At 41.0% G+C, this 20898-nt stretch overlaps 1 protein-coding gene across 1 annotated transcript in view; it reads left to right on the top strand.

The window, feature by feature from the left end:
- Positions 1-7255: 7255 nt before the first annotated feature.
- LOC134528202 (testis-specific serine/threonine-protein kinase 3-like) overlaps positions 7256-20898 on the top strand; it is a 39191-nt gene continuing 25548 nt past the window's right edge. The window contains exons 1-5 of the mRNA XM_063361598.1: positions 7256-7505; positions 8717-8886; positions 11064-11213; positions 13611-13884; positions 16838-16992. Coding sequence (XP_063217668.1) covers positions 7353-7505; positions 8717-8886; positions 11064-11213; positions 13611-13884; positions 16838-16987 — 897 coding nt within the window. The 5' untranslated portion in view covers positions 7256-7352 and the 3' untranslated portion in view covers positions 16988-16992. The remainder of the gene's footprint in view (positions 7506-8716; positions 8887-11063; positions 11214-13610; positions 13885-16837; positions 16993-20898) is intronic.

The following is a 20898-nucleotide window of genomic DNA, read 5'->3' as shown; positions in this document are numbered from 1 at the left end:
CGTACGGCACTGGCTGACTCCAGCCAACAAGCAAGTAAGTGTAATTTAAGGTCACGCTCACTGAGCCACCCTAGGGCTTTCGGTACTGGCCGTCTCCAGAACAATCGTTACCGCATCCCGCGAGGCTGCCGCGCGAGTTCATTGTGTGAGATTAGTGACGTGTGTGTTCTGTAAGTAACGTATGTTCATGTACTGTAAAACGGCTCAGACGCCGCATAGCTCATTAGCATAAACGTAAATCAACGTAACCGGTGTTGCATACAATTATTTCGTGTTACCCCGTCCTCCAAACGGCTGAGCGGCCTCAGGGGATTTCAGGGTAGACTTCAAGCCGCGTACCTGGCGGGGCACACGGGGGCCGAGTACCCACGACCTACCATCAACGGCCTAGTGTCCCACTAGCCTGCCCCCCCCCCCCCCCCACCCAAGGACAACAGCAGCACTGCGACGCAAATAGCGCCCGTCAGGTACTTCCCGGGCCTTCGACAGAGGCCGGGTGACGGCAGTAGAAGGTAAAAATTTTACCCAATCATAAAGAAATGCTGTAAAAATGTGGTCTGTATTTATCAGTGTCGTTGGCCTCCTTTATCAATGCACAGCCTTTCTACCAAAGTGATGTCAGCTTCGGATTGGATGCTTGAATTCGAGAATTTGAAGCGATAGATAGAGAGAAACAGTTAGTGAGGGACAAGAGTTATGAGGGAGTGGATGCGGCTAATGTGGTGTGATAGTTAAAAAATCTCGTAAGTCTGAAATGCAAAATTAGGCAATAAATATATACATAACATTAGTTTGTGTAATTAAGGTATGGGTGGAGCCCAAATTATCACCCGGCATACTCACAAAGACAGGTTAGTAACGGTGAAGCCACACGATAGGTCAAGCATTAGAGATGGCCCGGGTGGATGATAGCTAAACCTGAGGTAATATCTCTACACACTGCTCTCCCAACACCGGATTGGGGACAGATGTGTTAGTAGTTACAGTATTATTCTTAGAATCATCCATGTTTTTACCATACAAAAATATTAAATATCATAATAAAACCATTCGCACAAGCTAGGCGTACACCAGTCACAATTCTACATGTAATGGTTTTTTCCATATGCATCACTCGTGGCTTCGTGGCTGAAAACTGGGGTGAGCCTAGTAGGATGGCTGGTGCTGGATGGTTGGAATCTATTCGGAAGGGCGTCAGGTTGACACCGGTCCGGCTGCCCCCCGTTAAAGCTATCAAGTTTTTGCGGAATGGGTCTCGGTGTTTGGGTTCGGCCAAGTGGCGGGAGGCATGGACGTGTCCCTAGAGGTGATCCTTGGGCTGTTTAGGCCACCCAAGACGCCTTACACTACAAATGATACACTCCACTACGTACAGTGTGGTTTTTATTACACATCAACCTTTACACGGTGCTATCCATCCCCTGGCCGCGACTGTTCGGGGTTAGAGAGCTTTGCGCTTGTATGGCTGTTCGGTGATGACCCCGCTTATAATGGAGAGAGGGGGAGTTTGATAACAGTACGTGGCGGACGTTGCTGCTGTGATGGCGCTAGGCTTGCGACGGCTGCTAAGACCTGCGCGGGGATGCACGGCCAGTGGTGTTGTAACTTACGCCCTAGATGAGGCTGCTGAATTGGCGCAAAGGTGGCCTCTCAACTTTGCGCGAAGACGACCAGCCTCTCCGAGCTCCCGGTGGATACTGCCTCGCTCGTGTAGCACGGCGCTACAGCAGGCCTGCCAATTGCGCGCCAGAAGCGCAGCGCGCGGGAAACAGACGCGGCCAAGTTTAGGACATATTCGCACGTTGAACAATTCCATTAATAAATAAAAACATTTGATGAAATATACATTACATAGTTTATGTTTGTAAGGGAAAACATGTGCCCTTGAATGCTATAGTCAGGCGGAAGCACTTTGCCACACCCGGCAGAGTGCTTCCGCTGAGGTGGCCGGTAGTGGTGCTAGCTGCGGGTCGTTCGGTGCACTCACACTCGTTGCACCATGGCCTGTGCGACTAAGAGGCGCACTATCGGCTGGCGTCAAGGTTAGCTTGCAAACTAACCAATTGTGTTTGTGGGGGAGCACGAGTCGTTAAGCTTTCATTAAAAGTTAAATAAATTGAAAAGGATTACAATTGAGACAGGTAAGTAAAGGTAAGTCCTCTGGAGTTGGCCAGTACCGTAAGCAAGTTATCACATGACAGAGAGGTCATATGACAGTTGAAGTTGAAAGTGGCCGATGTATGACCTACACTGTAAAAATTATTCGGGGATGTAGGGAAGATAAAAGAAAAGGGTTTTAAGGGAGATTAAATATATTAACCATAATGAAAAAGATCAAATGAGGCAATGATAAATGCTCCACATGGAACGACGCGTCCGCCCCGGACCACAGCATTATGAAGACAGCTCGCGGGGGGGGGGGGGGAGGGGGCACGAGTAGGGGGAACAGCACCGCCTCATGCCAAACCCACAAAAGAAATAATAAATATTTATACATTAAACTTATAAACTAAACATGTAGCAATCAAATCATATTTATTAATTTTTTGGAGTATTAAACAAATAACAGAAGACTAAAAATATGGTCATTAAATTTTAATGTAAATAATTAGTTTCAAACATGAGTCAAAATGTAGACTGTCGCTTCTGTGACTACTCCATTTAAATACTACCAGTGGTTTTGACATTATTTAACACAATCAATAGGCACTATGAATTAAAACAGCCCTAATGCTACGAAATGAATTGGGTCGTTCATTACTCACTGTGCCCTTAATGGGCTAACACAGTTCAGGCTATTTTTTTTTCTTGGTAACTGCTCCCTGATGATGGCGACTGCCATGTCGACCGAAACGTCGGTGAATTATCCGCCGAGGACAGGGCTACAACCCAGAAGCCAAGCTACTACTTCAGACAATGGCAGTGAAAGCCTGCGCACATTCCTAAACAGTTACACAAATTTTCACTAACTCAGTATGCACATGAGGTGGAGAGTACATTATATATGAGGAAAGTAAAGATTATGTAGTAGGCTTGGACAGACGGCCACTGTAGGTTCACATATAACCTGGTCACTACAAGACCCATCTTAAAGTCCCAAGTTGAGCAGTTTACACATTTAGCCTGTAGGCAGCCCAGTGCGGGCAAAGTTGAATGTTCTGCGCTATGCTAAGCCCACCCTCCAGTCTGAGTGCTCTCCGCAAGTGGAGCTCAGACGTGGAAAATAGATTGCTAGCAGTTGAAAAGTATCAGGAGGATTTTCACACCATGCCTACGCCCGGTAGGTTTTCATAAAATTCTAAAGTCAAATTTCCTAATTTTCAGTCCGCTTCGAAGGCCAGTTCTGAACCCGCTTGCGCCATGCGCGCAACGCGACTCTTTGATTGCGCGGCTAGTGTTAGTGATCCCTCTGGCGGGGCGAGTCTTGCCGCAGGCAGACGTCCTGAGTCGGCTAATGCGCCCGGCCCTTACTCTAATCGTCCCATGAGTGCCAACTGCTGTACTTATGGCCACGTGGTGTCTGAGTGCACACAGCCCGCCGTGAGCCGCGAATAGCGGAGATTTTTCCGGTGTAAACGAACGGGGCATTACAGAAATCAATGTCCGGTTCCGGGAAACGGGCTCTGATCGGGCGTGCGAGTGGTCGCCACGGTCGTTGCTTGAGGAAAGCCGTTCATCATTTTTTAAATAATTTTGTACACGTTAGTCTGTTTAGTGAAAGGATTCCGGCCTTAATAGAATCTGGTGCCACCCGTTCTTTAATTAGCTCTGAATTGTTCGATGCTTGTTGCATCAAAAATCCTGATTTGCTAAGCCGTGTATGTACTGGCTCTGACGTAACATTTTGTGTCGCCAATGGCGAGATTGTTTATTCTGGCGTTGAAGTTGAACTTCATTTAAAAATCGCGGGTTTCTCATGGAATTGGCGATTTAATGTAGTCCCGGGGTTATGTCACCCGCTCATTATAGGATTAGATTTTCTGGGGAAAACTCGATGTTTGCTAGATGTCGCTAATCAGGAAATTGTATTCGGCTTTCATCCTTCCAAGTAAATTAAACTCATCCATCAGGACTCCGCGCCTATTGTCATGTCGTGCCCCGACATTTCTGACGTGATTAATAGAGACGCTGTTATTGCTGACGTCATGAATGCGTATTCTGACGTAATTACCAGCCGTATAGGCAGGTGTGATGTCATGCTCTATAAATTCTATCTTAAGGACGCGACTCCCGTCAGGTCAAAAGGACATAAAATCTCACCCCCTAAGTTGCAAAAAATGAAAGCTATTATCGATCGTCTCTTAGACGCAGGAATTATTGCTCCCTCTGTTTCAGATTTTAGTTCGCCTACCTTTTTAGTTCCTAAAAAGGAGTCTGGAGAATTTAGGCTAGTTCATAATTACAAAGAGCTTAATGACAAGATTAAGGAGGACGGCTACGAGTTGCCAACAGTAGAGGGAGCCCTCCAACACCTCGGGAAGGCTGCCATATTTTCAGTTATTGATTTAAATGCTAGCTTCCACCAGTGTCTTTTACATCCTGACTGTCGTACATACTCGGTGGCGTAGCCAGAATTTGTGTATGGGGGGGGGGGGTTAAGAAGCATGGTTCCCCCCTTATATTTTAGCAGTTTTTGGTACTTAACTTTAAAAATTGTAATGATAAAAATATTATTAAATTTTTAATAAAAAATTGTTTGAGTGATGAAGTAAGAAATTAATTAAAGATATTTTTATCAATCCAAGTGCCTTGTTTACGTCCACTCAAAATTATAAATCATGCTCGAAGCTCGACAATACAAAAAAAAAAAAAGGAATTAAAAGGGTTGGGTTTCGGCAGAACTGATCTATTCCTGGAAACAATTAGCTTTAGCTTGAAGAGTCGCATGACAACATGTCGTCTCAATTCTATACACACACAGCGATCCTTACACTTTTGGAAGCTCAGTCACCACCTGCTTATAATTACCGTGCTGGTTAAATATAGTAGGTGTAAGATATTTGAAAACTTGGGACCCGTCACGGCGTCACAACCTTATAGCTTCTGCTCGCGTCACGGGTAGGGGAAGGGAAGAAGAATCGGTAGGGCTCGCTTACTCTTCCCCTCCAGTGCAGTGGCCGGTGATAGCAGTAAGACACCCATGCTTTTCGCTAACCTGCTTTCAGTTAAGAAAAATCATTGGGGCTAAGGGGGGGGGGTTAGAACCCCTAAACCCCCCCCCCCCTGTCTACGCCCCTGGTAAATACACTTCATTTTCTACCCCGGGGGAGGGGGGGGGGGCAATTTCAGTTTAATCGAGTGCCTATGGATGTGTCTTTTGGTAGTCAGGCGATGAGCCGAGTGCTAGATCACATTCTCGGCGACTTGAAGTATAAATCAGTCTTCAATTACATTGACGATATTATCGTGTACAGTGCTAACCTGGAGGAGCATAAACAACATTTGTGTCAGGTGTTTGACCGCCTTAGAGCCGCTAATTTAACCGTAGGCCCTAAATCTCGATAAGATTCACTTGGGTAAGGACTACCTACGTCAAATTTTTAGGTTACATCATTTCTAAGGGTAAACCTATCATGGATCCTGATAAAGTTTCCCTTATTGTAAATTTCCCTCCTCCTAGGAACGTCAGAGGAGTTCAAATATTTTTGGGCATGACGGTATATTACGCTCGCTTCATTCCCGATTACGCTGCGGTCTGTAGTCCGCTTAATAAGCTGCGTAAAAATAATGTTGTTTTCGAGTGGGGCGACTCTCAACGGAAGGCTTTGACAGCCTTAAGGCATTGGTCTCCTCTCCCCCTGTCTTGGTTCTTCCTAATTTTCAACGCAGGTTCGCCCTGCAGGTTGATGCTTCAAGCATCTCTGTAGGTGTCGTACTTGGGCATATTGAAAACGATAGTTTACGTCTATCGCCTATGCCAGTAGAAAACTCACTGACGGAGAACGATGTCTGGGTACCTACGAGAAGGAAGCCTTAGCGTGTTTGTTCGGCGTCGAGAAGTTTGCGTCCTATCTTGATTGTCAAGAATTTGATTTGTACACGGACAATCAGGCGCTCAGCTGGCTCTTTAACCATCCTAACCAGCTGGGTAAGCTCGGGCGCTGGGTGTTGAGGTTGTCTCGCTTTCAATTTAAATTACATCATTTTAAGGGTAATGATAATGTGGTGGCTGACATGCTTTCGCGAATGTTTTCCCTGGAAGAGTTTGATACTCGTGTTTTGTCTGCGGCTGAAACGAAGCCGATTTGCGCCGCTCCACAGTTAATCCACGGTGACCGAGGAGGGGGTTCCATGTGTTGTGGACCTTCGTCCACAAAGTCACGATGTACAAACCGCGAATGCGTCAAGAAAATTAGATGAATTAAGTTGAGCGGCTATGCTTTAAATCAAGCCAGATCGATGCCGGCCACGGAGCGAATAAAAAAAAGATTGATAAAAGCTTATACTACTGTAGCTACTGTCAGTGACGGCAAGGTGACGAATGCTCCACAGTGCACGAATGCTTCCTACCTCGGTGCTGGGAGAAAGACGACTGAGCTGACTCCTAGCGATGCCGTGGCGTGCGGGGTCGCTGTTCGCGCGCGAAGTGTGTAGAAAGCAAAAAAAAGGTTAAGGCTATTTTCTTTGACTGAAGCACACAGTGAATAAAAGTAATTTAACTAATAAAATCACATGGTGATATAAAACATCTCAAAATACATTTGTTTCTTAATTACATGTACACTAACCTTGGCGGAGGAACACAATGCCATCATTCGTTAGCTGCGCGGACGGCTGTCGATATACTGGCTGCGGGGCTGTTCTACTCATTGCACAATGCATTGTAAATTTCCCCGATGCTGTGATCTCGGAGCAAATTTTTATTTTTTAATTAAATTAATATTTTGTGACCTTGAAATAAAATCTCAGTGGTTGCAATTTGTTACGTTTCCACGCAATGTGGATGCAGCAGACGTGATGGTGGAATGTTCCGGGAGATCCGTCTCCGTTGACGTGATCCGTCTCCGTTTCCGTGCCATTGTAGAAAGGGGCCTTAGCCGTATCTTGCAGTCAGCAATGTCACGCGCACGCGCCCCTACGAACAACTATTCACCCGTGTCTTACCGGGGACGCGAACCCGCAACAGTCCCTTGCAACAGTATCGTAGGTAGCTCTTCAATCAATTTCGCCACGGAGATCGGCTATATCCGCGGTTTCAACATTGTTGAAGACACGCGCAAAAATGGTCCCGGTTTTCAGAAACCCTGTTGTTCACATCCATGGTTACGTGTATCCCAAAATTGGCAGTGATGTAAACAGACCGAAGAAAATCCTACCGTACACTTCAAAACTGGAACATCAATAAATAAAATATGGACAACGATGAGAATAAGTTTGAAGGAGCCGTTCGCAAAGAGGACCTTACCAGAGCAGGGAGAAGTAAATCCAAATCCCCGTCCGTCCTCGAACAACGCGGCTATCAGTTGGGGGAAGTAATTGGAACTGGAACATACTCTGTTGTGCAAGTAGGTGCTATGTGAGCATATTGCCCAGTAGTGGCCCTAACTTTGCTAGCCTAGACCTAGCCCTAGACCTGGGCTATTTACTTTTATGGAAGTCTTCCCAAGGAAAATTTGATATATATATATATATATATATATATATATATATATATATATATAATTACTCTTTCAAACAACATTTTTTATCCTATCTGTAACTTAGATTTCGACGATGGTTTTACTAATGTATTCTAGGATACTTTTATATTCTTTCCTGATAAACTATCCTGATTTCTTTTTTTTTATATAAATGCTTACGATCAAGTTTCCTTTATAATAGCGTCATTATAAGTGGCAATAAATTTTTTTAATTTTTTTTAAGTAGGTACTCTGTTAACATTTTTCACCTTAAATTTACGAAGAACGCTGGTTACAAATTACGGGTACTGAGTTCACTTACTTTGAGCATAAAAGCACAAGAGTAATCTTGGTGTCTCAGCAAACCTTCAAAAACTTTTAAAGGCTACTTTGCAAGAACACTCTTATGTCTTCCACTTTTGTGTACCCTGTTTATAACGAAAAACAGAGCACGAGAGTTTAAACATGGAGTAGTTCATACGAAAATCTGGTTATCTGAAACTACGAAGGTCTCTTCGTTTATTTTAGGCGAATTCTTCGTTGAAATGTCTGTGAATTTATCGTGATTTCCAACAGTGTGCAAAATCATGAACTGAAATAGTATTTACCAGCACATTAAGTAATAAGATTAAAAACAAATTTCCTTTTCCCATAAATGTTCGTATTTTAAACAGAGCCCTAGAAGTAAAAAAAAAAAAAAAAATCAAAAGCATCGGCGCGTGGTGGGATCCACCCTGCCCTACCCTGAATTTCAACTCGCGGTGTCATCCTTCCAGACACGAGACACAGACACGAGACACAGAAAATGACCTGCCGTGCCTGCTCCAGGAAGACTTTTTGGTAGGAAGGATGCGTCGACCTTTTGTTCGCGTAGAACACGTTCCGTGCCGACACACGACTGCGTGCGTGCGTGCGTGACTCAAAATACTTAATGTGAAAGCAAAACTAGACTAACGAAATGTTCGTGGTGTAAACAGACATTAAAATCAGTGTTTCCAAAGAATTGTTTTTTTGTAAAAGTACCAAAAAATTTTTGTTCTGTGTAAATGGTTCATCGTTTGGGCCAGGAGAAACAACCAACCTGTCCTTGTTCTCAGAGAGCATACTCGAACAAGCACAAACAGAACGTTGCCATCAAGATAATCACCAAGGCAAACATACCCGTCGACTACCTGGAGAAGTTCGTCACCCGCGAGGTGTCAGTGGTGAAGGGCCTTAAACACCCCAATATTATCACTTTCTTGGAGGCCATCGAGACCACCCACAGGTACGCAGATCAACGGTATAAAATATATAAAATAACTATGGAAACGCAGTCCGTAAGGTTAAAAACAAAAAGAAACAATTCTCAGTATGTTTTTAATACGAAATTGTCCTTTCTTTTATTTTAAGGAAGCAAGGCCATCCGGTCGTTGGTTGTCAACTCTTCACCACTGTATCAAAAAAAAAGTCTTCCAATATAAGTTAAAATATTCATGCCAATCACAAAATCAAGTTTCTCAAACCACCTTTCATAACAAGCTATTCTTTAAAACCCTAATCTGGTTATGAAACTGCTAATATTTGTTTCATACAATCATATAAAAAAACGTTATTTTAACATTTGATGATGAGAAAGCATAGAACATCGTTTCAGGTTTAGACGCTGAACATAAAACTGTTTAAATTACTCCAAGCCAATGGGATTTCACTGATTCAAAGTGGAGCAGTTCCGCCAGTTTCTCGGTGAAAGTCCGCTGAATCGCAGTAGTTTTAACGGTTTCATATTTAAAGTGTATTTATTTTCATTCTTGTTGAAATCGAAACCATTACAAAAATGTTCTTACCTTGTTTATATACAGAGCGATAGCTTTCTTAAACCGAAAATAAATTTTATTACAATACAAACAACATTTAAATTGCACAGCACAGAAGTCGAAGCTACAGTCGTAACAGTTTGAAACCTTCCAACTATTTTCTTCCCTCATTTAAGTCTGTCGAAATTTTGAAAAACAAAAGTTTGGATTTTGGCAGCCGTTAGCATACTTACTTTTCCAGTCCCCCACAAACAACATAACATTTTACAAATTAAAGCTTATTTAAAACAGCACATTATGCTACTAAATAGGTAACTAAGGTTTTTTAAAGACATAGTATAATTGTCTTTTTTCTTATTTAAATTTAATAAATTATTGTTGCAGTTTTATACGGTTGTTATAACTGCCATAATAAAACATGAGTTATAGTATACTGTAAATGGTTAAACAGTTTTAAATCTATTTATAAAGTATAAGGCCTAAAATTTTTAAGAGCATTGCAATAGCTGGTATAAAATAAAATTTTCTCTCTGACATATATTTTTGAAAATCAAATTTTTATCGTATGTTAGAAAAAAAACTGTATTACCCGTCCCTCAAAATTTTTTCCGTTCTATTTTTTTCGCACTTCATATCCTCCCGCCCCTCAAAAACTGGAGCGCTGGTCCATTTGTAATTCGGGACTGTGCATTTTTACTCAAATGCCACAAGGTTGCAATAAAGGGCGTAAGCGACTCGTCTTTTCACAAAACGCTGCATCGGCGATTCTGTAAAGAGCCCGTGTAACTATTCAGAAGTTAACACAAAAATGGCTAGCTTCATCTATGATGAACTTCTCAAAGACCCTTTAGTCTAAAGACAGCAGAATTAAACTCTGGAAACCTGACAGTGGTATACATTGAAACTTTCTTAATAAAAACCCAGTTCAAACAAAACTGTCATTAATACAAAGTGTTCCGCAGTCCCTAAACATTACACAGGAGTTACAGTGCTAAGTAATTTGTTTAATACAAAATTATGGTTATTATGTTATACAAATTGGATTTTTTCCAAGGGTAAACAATTACCTGTAATAAAGAATGGTTAATACTAAAGAAACAATGAGAAGTTTCAACGACTGCTGGTTTGAGGGGGGGGGGGGGCAAAGCTTATAAATTACATATTTTTCAAAAATTATGGTATGTCTCTATGTAGGTAAATTTTAAATCTTTGCTTAATTTTTAATGTATTGAATCCTTTTAAAAAGTATTACTTTTTAACATTTTTGTCGCAGGTGTAACTATCCTAGTATTTTATTTACAGTCCCTAAAAAGTATATTTAGTGCTGTATAAAATTGTGTGCAAGATTCCTTGGAGCATATTATTTTTTTTTTGTGTTTATGCATGCATATGTTTAACTTTAATTGAATTTGATTTCGAAATTATATAAAAATTGTGATTTTATTTGTAATAGTTTGTAATGGTCAGTAAAAAACTTTGTTAATGTAAAGTGACAAAATGTCGGTCCCTACAGGTTTGTATTATTGAGGTTGGACTGTAATCAAGCGTTAACAAATCTACACCTACTTGTGATACATCATACTTGATAAGTAACATATTAAACTATTTATGGAAAAAAAAAATATATATTTTTTTTTGGTCGTTTCAGAGTTTTCATCGTGATGGAGGAAGCGCAGAACGGCAACCTGCTGGACTTGATTAGGAGACGGAAATACCTGGACGAAGAGACGGCTCGGCGGTTGTTCAGCCAGATTCTGGATGTCATCGAGTACTGCTACTCCAAAGGGATCGTGCATAGGTATCACTTGCACCTGTATATTAGAACGAGGCATATATTGTTTCCGAAACTCTCAAAATTTTCATACACTGTAATCTCTTTCTCTCTCTCTCTCTCTCTCTCCGTAATTTTCAAAGAAAACAAAAGCCAAAATATTTTATTATAAACATTTAAATATAATATCGTGTATCATACAGTATAATCATTCGGAATTTGATAAAACTAATGGTTTATCTGAATAGCCAAGTTTTTTAAGTCGAAATTATTACAATCATGAAGTTACAGCAAAACATTTTGAATTATCCACAGCAGAGCACTACAATAAAATATTCTGACAACAGGTTATACAAAAAATTTCCTCGTTCCATCTTTGTGTGTAAAATGTATCAGAGCGTCTTTCATATATTCCAGAGGTCATTGGACTTAAGTTGTATGCACTTAGCTGTATGTCAAGTTAAGTATAATAGGTTAAAACATTTTTCTAATTTTCCTACCCCAATATTTTTTTTCCATAGAGAACACACGTAATTTAACCATGTTGATTTTCATTTGGTTGGTTATAGCTATGAAAATATATAATTGCACATTAATTATGTTTTTCAAAATAAAAACTTCATTTCAATTCTCAGATCCCATTGTCGCCTTCACGCATAAACGTGTGAAGTTAAACGGTAACCTTGCTTATATATATCAAGGCATACTAATAGTGCGGCGCATTCTGCCCCACTATTCGCTAATCTTGACATAAGCCTTGACGCGGGAACCAGTGCGCCGCTAGATTAGTCCATCCGCCTCACAGCGACGTCGTGAGGGAGGGGGGAGTCCAGGCGCTGGCCTTGTCATCTCTATTCATTGGCGGCTAACTTCTTCGAAGAAGGCATCGAGTAGCTTGTTTTACGGTATGAAAAATGCCTCGATCGTTTTGGCGATTGCGTAAAAAAATAAGTAACACACGGCTGCACTTTTGGTAGCAAAACTATAATGATATGTACAGGGGCGTAGGAACCTGGGGGGACAGGGGGGACGTGTCCCCCTGAACTTTTTGGGTGGAGGGGACTGTCCCCCCCAACTTTCTAGACCATGATATTTTTATTTTGTAATATTATTCTGCCCAACTTTACTTGTAATTTCTTCACTCATCAAATTTTATCTTAAGGAAACAATAATAATTTTAACATCGATGTATCCAATGGTTAGATACAAAAAAACTGCTTAAAAAGCGCTCTTTGCACTTTTAAAATCAAAATTTTCCGGTGGAGGACCCCCGGACCCCCCATCTAAGTAAGAGGGGAATGGGTTTACATGACATAAAAATCATTATTTGTCCCCCCCAACATTATGAACACAGCTACGCCAATGGATATGTAGATTTGTCCTTTTTTTTTATAACACATCCGAGTTTGGGAAAAAAACAGCCCTCGTGTGTGTATGTATATTATATATATATAAACATATAAACAAATTTCAGATACCACATGCATACCTTTGTTCAAAATTAACTTTTTGTCTTTAAAAAATTGGCCTTCCTTTTGTAATTGGATATTAAAACATGGCAGACAATTGAAACAGGGCATGCATAATGGCATACGTGTAGACCAAGCGTCTGCGGTACTAGGAACAGCACTCAAACATGGCGTGTGCAGTGTCAGGCGTGCAGGTGTTGGGTAGCACTGCCAGACTTGCCCGGCAGTGTGACGGCGGGGCGGGCTACGTCTCCCCGGCAATCCCCGACCCCGCGCGTGACCTCGCCCCGTCCACGGCTGCCGCAGGGGGGGAAGCCTACGATTCACTCGTCCTGGTCATACCCGAATACTCAACGTTGGCAAACCTTCTTTCAACAGACGAGAGAGCCAAACGCCCGTTCGTGCATCTTCGGTTTTTTTTTTTTTTGTTCTTTGTAAATAAATATACAACTCATGATAACTAATGGTCAATTAGGTTAGGTTAGCTACATTATAAATACTTTAAAACATTGTGGACGGTTGATTTGGTTAGGATAGCTACATTAAAAATACTGTGAAATCATGTAAACTGTTTCCTAGCGCTGGATAGCTACATATTAAAAAGTTATTTGCTAAGCAATCATAAAATGATTTTACAGTATTTTTAATGTAGCTATATTTACCTAATATAACCAACCAGCCACAAAGTTTAAAATTATTTATAATTACTTCTTGCTAATTTTATAAGAATGACATCTTATAAGTTAAACCCGCGCATTTGGAGAATAAATGCCCGTGAATTTCCCCCCCCCCCCAAAAAAAAATACACCTGTAGTGGTACGTAAAAAAAAAGAGCGAGCATGAACTTGGGGAACATCGGGTTTGTCTCTCTCGTCTGTGAAAAGAAGGCTTGCCAACGTGAGTATTCGGGTATGTCCAGAAGGACGAGTGAATCGTAAGGCTTCCCTGCCGGCAGGGACATCAAGTGCGAGAACCTGCTGCTGGACGAGGGCTTCAACATCAAGCTGTCGGACTTCGGGTTCGCGCGCGGCGGCATGTTCCCCGTGGACGGCCGGCCGCGCAAGTGCGACTCGTTCTGCGGCAGCTTCGCGTACGCGTCGCCCGAGGTGCTGACGGGCCAGCGCCACGACCCCTACCTCTCGGACGTGTGGTCCGCCGGCGTGGTGCTGTTCGCCATGGTGTTCGGCTGCCTGCCGTTCCGCGACCGCGACCGCCGCCGCATGCTCAAGGTGCGCGCCGAAGCTCCCGCGCTTTTTCCAAAACCAGTCGAACACAGTGCACGGTAGCTTCGCTTCTGGGTTCTAGCCTCGTCCTTGGCGAATAACCACCGTGGAAGAATATAGACGCAAAAACTATCACAGCACAGACAAACACTGTGGTAATGTGACGTTGAGACAGTAAGTACAGACAAGTAACCACCATGAACAAGACAGCGACGGACAGAGGAACCCAACTATGATACCAAACAGATAATCTGGACAACACAATGACGGACAGCACAGACGAACATCCTGAGACAAGACAGTTGCGACGTTTCGCGAACAGACATTTGTTTCCGTGAATGGGCACAAACGCAGACTGATGTTGTTTTACTTCCGCTGGTAGATACCAGTAGGTGACTGCTCTCCGATGATGGCGACTGCAATGTCGACCGAAACGTCGGTGAATTATTCGCCAAGGACGCGGCTACAATCCAGAAGCCAAGCTATACTTCAGACAATGGCCGTGAAAGCCTGCGAACATTATTAAAGATATGGTAACTCTGTACAACGCATGGCTGTGACTATTTTTTTTTCTTAAATAATCGATGATTCATTCTAGTACAATTTTTTTTAATCTAATGGAGATGATAATTGAATATTTAACAAATTGGACTTCTTTTAGTCAGATAATACTGGAAAGCGGTTCAGGAAACGTTTTGCTAATAAATTTTAACTATTGGATGTACTGGGATATAGTTGAAAACATAATTTCGTCTAATCATCACGCTCGGCATTATTTTAAAGAATTCTAGGTTATATTTCGTGTCCGAGTTTCGTATTATATAAGTGTATTTGCAACACGAGAACACATATGAATTTGCTCGTTACCGAGGTGGTACTGAAAGACTCCTTCACATGTTTATTTATTTATTTAGTTTCAATGTCTCGGCGACAGCGTAATTAGTGACGGTGTCGCTAAACGATATTGGGAAAGAAGGAAACAACCCAGCATACTCGAGGTGTGGTTTCGGGGAAACTCAGAAACAGAACTCAGGATGGCCGCACGGGGTTCTCTGGAAGCGCGGCCCGCCCCCTTTTCCACACACACCTAGGTAGCTCCCAAAAAGCATTAATAACAGAATTAATAATGGCTTTTATTTTCCTCGGCATCAGAGTAATAAGAAAAAAATATATATATGTTACAGTACTCGCCAGTGATGTGTCTAACCTCGATAATGTGAAAATTAATGTGTTCGCATGTTGCAAATACACTTATAATACAATACTTGGACACGAAAATTAACGTAGTATTCTTAAAAATAATGTGTTTACTACGTTGATTTATTAGCTGTAAAATCGTGTTGGACAAACATGGCGTTAAATATTTCTAGCTTTTTATCCGTTATCAGCATTACGAACGCGACGCTATATTACTGTATTTTTTTTTTTAAATAACAGTTGCAGTTCAATATATCATTAAAACAAAATTAAAAGGTATTATTAAAAAAACATATTATAAAACTAAGTATATGCATGCATATTTGTTTTAGCTCAAACGACATAAATCAGTCTTTAAATACTTGCTACAAACAAACCTATACCTTATTGAGCTAATTCAACATTTAAGATTCAACAGTAAATTTTTCATCACGACAATTTTTTATTTTTAATGGCTTTGACTATAGATATGCTAAAAATTTGTTGTGTGTCTATTGTATGATATGAAAGCTGTACTATTTCTACATTTAAATGTTAACTAAGGATTTCTAATGCCAGGATACTAACGTATTTATAAGTTGTCGTTATTTAATTTTCTGACTATAAATTATAACATAAATAATAGATAGTTGTACTATTATCAAGTTTAGTTGGCACATCAATACGCTTAGTAAATCCCCCTGATGTTCACGAAAGTAAGAATCACGCGGGTTCGCCATCTTTAGAGATTTCTTAGATTTCCACAGATGGCAGGCAGCAATGTGTTCCTACATTTCTGTTCCAATCGAATTCCGTTCCATTAAAGAAACCACTACTTCCAAATGCCGTACACCGAGAGCCAAGATTTTTTACACTTCAAAAACGACGGGAGGATGATGAAATGAGATCGCGAGCACTAAGGAAGTGAATGGGCGAAGGTAGAGTCAGCAGCACCCCGAGAAAACCCTCCACGGCAGCACCTCCACGTTTTCTACATGCGAAGAACCAAGGGTTTGATCCCGCCGCGTTTCAACAATGCAGCTGCGGGTAGCGGTCCTCAAAATGCCCGGTCTCTTCTGCAGCTGTAAGTGCACTCTCCATGCAACATCAACTTTTACAGCAGTTGGCCACATTTTTAGAGTTTTTTTGTTCCAAAGAGATGTAAGTAAAACTTTTGACGTGAATACATCTTTAAAATTGCTTCCATATAGGGAAGCAATTCAAAAAGCGAATGATAAAATCGGGGGATAGAGTTTGGTGTTGCAGCTACATGTCTATCATCTCCATCCAAAATTTAATTACACCACTGGATAGCTAAAGGATCAAAGAATTCGTTACGCTAAGTGAGGACTGTAACGCATCACGCGCGGTGGAGGAGGAAGCGCCGCCATTTTGATGTCATTTTGCTGCGTTTCGTGATTTCCATTTAGTATAACATTTGACTAGGAGAAGCTACGACGTTCGCTTGAGTTTCAATCATCAGCTCTCGTCAAAATCTATCGATTGAATATATAAAACATATAATTAATAAAGTTATTACACGGTAATTATTTGTTTACTTGATTTCTTTCCTGAACCCGACGAACGGAAATTTTTGCTATCATAAACAAAACATGGAAATCCGAAGGTCTTCTTAGTGTTCAAACATGATTATAACATACATAAAATGGCGTATTTAATATTTTGTATAGAAAGTATTACCTGTTACGTCGTACACGTATTCACGTACAACACACGCCGTGTCCATGACACAGCCACACCCCATGTTTTTTTGTTCTTCCAGGCTGTCCATCACCGAGTTCGATTCCCTCGGGAGCCCGTAGTGTCCGACGAGGTCAAGAGACTGATAGAGGGGATGATCTGCCGTCAGGACGAAAGGCTGAGCATTGAGCAATTGCGTGCCCATCCCTGGATGAATATGAAAAGGTCTTAAAAAGGGTAATTGGTTTACGATGGTACTTTTTAACATGCTTCTTTAGGCTTTGGTGCGTGAAACAGATCTTTTGATAACTGATTCCACATTAATCTCAGTTGTTCTTAGATTATAAAATAAATTTTATTTTTTACCCAAAAAGACAAAAAAAAATATTATTACGCACTTAAAGTTTCTCTTTCGCCATCGTAAATACCCCCCCCCCCCCTTTTTTTTTTTTTAGAAAGATTTTGTCAAGGCATATAAGAGCCAGGGCATTGATTGCTTTCACATGGTTTCACAAGAGGTTTAACACACTCTTATTAAAATAACTTCAAAATATATCCCCAGTTAAAATCCTGAGAAGAGCTAATATGAAAATTTATAAGATAAAATATTACCACAATTATAGTGTTAAAATATTAAAAAATGTTAAACTAAAAGATTCTCCTTCCCTTCACTTTCTTATCCCCTTCCCCTTCCCCTCCCCTTTCTCTCATTCCCTTTCCCACTTACATTTCCCTTCCCTTCCCTTACCATTTACCTTTACCCTTCACTTAGCATCCCCCTTTCCCACTACACCCTTTCCTTACATCTTTTCCTTTCCTATCCCTTTCCAAGCTCTTCTTTCCCATTCCCTTTCCCCCCGTGTCATTTCCCCTTAACTTACCCTTCCACCTCACAATCCACATATCTTTTTTTCAACAATTTTATTTTCAACTTTTTTCTTCCCACCCCTTTCCCTTCCTCGTCCCAAACACATTTCCCTCCTCCTTCACATCCTTTTCTCTTTCCTTTCCCCTTTCCTTTCCCATTTCTCCTCCCGCCTTCCCCCAACTTTCCCTTTCCACTTTTCCCCTTTCTCTCTCTTTTTCCCTTAAACCCATTCTCCAACCCATTCCCCTGCCATTATATTCCATGTACCACTTTACCTTCTCCTCCCCCTTTCCATACCACTTCTCTTTACCTTCCCCTTCCCTTTCCCTTTTCTTCATCCCTTTCATTTCTTCGTCTTCTTAATTCCTTTGCCTTCACTTTTCCTTCCCTCTTCCCATTTCTTTCCTTTCCCTTCCCTTTCCCTCATCTCTTTCCTTTCACCCTTCCCTTTTATTTACTCCCTTCACCTTCCATTCCCATTACCATTCAAAATCACTATTCCCTTTTTCCCCCCTTTCCTCTCACATTTCCCTTTTAACCTTCCCTTCCATTTCCTTAAATATATTTTCTCCTTTTTCTTCCCCCTTCCAATTTACCGCACACTTTCCCCTTTCATTTTGCTTCCTCTTACCCTTCGTTCTTCCTATTCCATCTTACCCGTACCACTCACTTTCTCCCATATTTTCCTTCTTCTGCTTCCCCCTTCATTACCTCTTCACTTCAGCTTTCCCTTCCTCCTATTCCTCCTCCCCCCCCCCCTTCCCTACCCTATCCCATACCTTCCCTATTAATTTCCTTTTCCTTCTCCTTTCCCTTTTTCGAAACTCTTCCTACTCCCCTTATCATTCCCTGCCTTTCCCCTTGCCCTTCCTCAAGCCTTTCCCTTCCCCTTGTATTTCCCTTGTCCTTGTATTTCCTCTGCTTTTACTTCTCCCCTTTAACTTCCTCTTCCCTTTTCCCTCCCTTTCCTTGCCCTTTCTCTTTACCTCTCATTTATCCTCCCCCCTTAGCATTACCTTCTCTTTCCCTTTACCATTACCTTCCCTTTCCCTTTCCTATTCCCTTTAGGTTTCCCTTTCCCATTCCCCTTGCCCTTCAACAACTCTTTATTTTCTCTTTCCATCTTCCGCTTTCATTCCCCTTCCCATTCCCTTCATCTTATTTTCCTTCATTTCCCCCCTCCCTTAATGCTTCCTTCCTCCTTACATTACCAATTTCCATTCCCTTCCCGCTTACCATAAACCTCCCAGTCCCACTTTCGTGGACAATTTCCCCATTCAAAAATCTTCCCCATTTCCTATACATGCCCTCTCTCACTTCCCCCTTTCTCATCTCTCTCATAATTTTCCTTTGCCTACTCCGTTCCCTTTATTTTCACCTTGCCTCTTTCCTCTCCTTTTTCCTTTCCTTCCCTTTCCTTTTACTTTCGTTATCCCTTTTACTAGCCCCCTTTCCCAACCAAACTCCCTTTCGCTTCACCCCTTCCCTTACCATTCCATACCCGCTTCCCCCTTGCACTGTCCCGTCCCCTTATCCTTTCCCTTTCCAACTTTTCTTTTCCCCTTTCCTATCAACTGTCTCTTTTCCTTTCCCCTTTCCCTTTCCCTGATTCCTTCCCCTTTCTTCTTCACATTCTTCACCTGTTGTAAAAATGGATGTACCAATTCTGAAACCTTCACAGGCATGCGCATAATAAATCACCAAAGTTTGATGGTAATTGGATGAATGGTATAGGAACGCATATGGGACAAACAAACAAACATTAATTTTTATATGCATATTTTAGCCTGTATATATTTACGATTTGTTTTCCTATCCATTTGTTAACCTGTTGATTTCAACTTCAGAACAGGCACTCACTGGATAAACTAATACCTCCAAGGATACGACTCGCGTGCCACCATTATTATTCGGACCACAGAAAAGAGGAAGTCATAAAATATTTACTGATAACTATCCGATACGACTCGCACGCCACCTATTGTACGTTATTTCATCTAGACCTTTACCTTCCTCGTATTTCAAAGGCCAAGTAGGTAAAGTTTCATAGCAATCGGATGAATAGTTTAGGAATGCGAAAGGGACATATAAATAAATAAACATTCATTTTTAACACAATTGATTAATTTTATATGCATATAACATTGGGCTCTGTGTATTTCGTATTTCGATTTTGCATTAGCTTCAAAGGCTAAAAATAATTGAAATATTAAAGAGTTAGTATACATGCATAACTATGCATTTAGCTTCAGAGGGAATAATGGCCTTTGTTTTTTGTAAATAAATGCATAGTTAAATAGATGTAGGCATACTCAAGAATATCCTAGAATAATTAACACATATGTTCTACATAAAATTATTTATTTCTTACTTTAGACCTAATGTACTTAGTTTTTAAGTAGCAAGAATTTTAAATGTAAAATATAGTTTTTTTTATTTTTACTTAACATACTTGCATTTAATTAAGCATTAGCAGTTGGAGGTATTAAGGTCCAGTGCCCTTTGCGGCTAAATGCAAATGTAATGTGTGCATGCAACATTTCTGAGAAATATAACAACTTAATTTTTTTATATTAATAAGTTTTTTCAATTATAACATTAAACACCGAAAACTATCCGTTCATGGACATAAACTTTGAAAACAGAAGATTTCTTCTTGCTTATCAATTGTATGCCAAATTTCAACAAGTGTACTATGGCAGTGGACAGTCGCCGATACTGAGTCCCGACAGTTTCAAGAACAAGGCTCCGTTAATGGTGTTAGAAGTTTCTAAACAGGACGATCGAGATATCGACAAGCATAAATATTCTACCAAACACTTATGCTTTTTGTCTGATACTTCACGATCGTCTTGCATCATACAACTGGCTAGACAAGCTAAAGAAAATTTTTCTCATAAATAATAGTGTGTTTGCGAGATTAATTTAGTTACAGCCAAGCATTGCTAGCATCAAGATGTACTGCAACCTGCAAGGTTTCCAGAGCCAAAACGGATTCTTCCTAAACGAGATTGCTGTCATGTATGAGAATGGTGGTAGGACTCGAACCCGCACTTTCCAGCCTCCGTATCTCTGGAAACTACTGGACGAAAAAAGTAAAAGTTCATGTGAATGGCTATGCAAATACTACCATGGCCTGCAGTGGATGAAGGTAAAATTCAGTACCACCAAGTGAAAAACAGTATAGATTATTTCCTTTTGTATAATCTGCATGGCATCATTTATGCTGCTGGACCTGAGCAGAAGAAATGGCTGAGCAATTTTTACGATGGAGT

The sequence above is a fragment of the Bacillus rossius genome, chromosome 1, assembly GCF_032445375.1.
Source record: "Bacillus rossius redtenbacheri isolate Brsri chromosome 1, Brsri_v3, whole genome shotgun sequence".
Taxonomy (NCBI): Eukaryota; Metazoa; Arthropoda; class Insecta; order Phasmatodea; family Bacillidae; genus Bacillus; species Bacillus rossius.
This window is presented reverse-complemented; position numbering and strand designations above follow the sequence as displayed.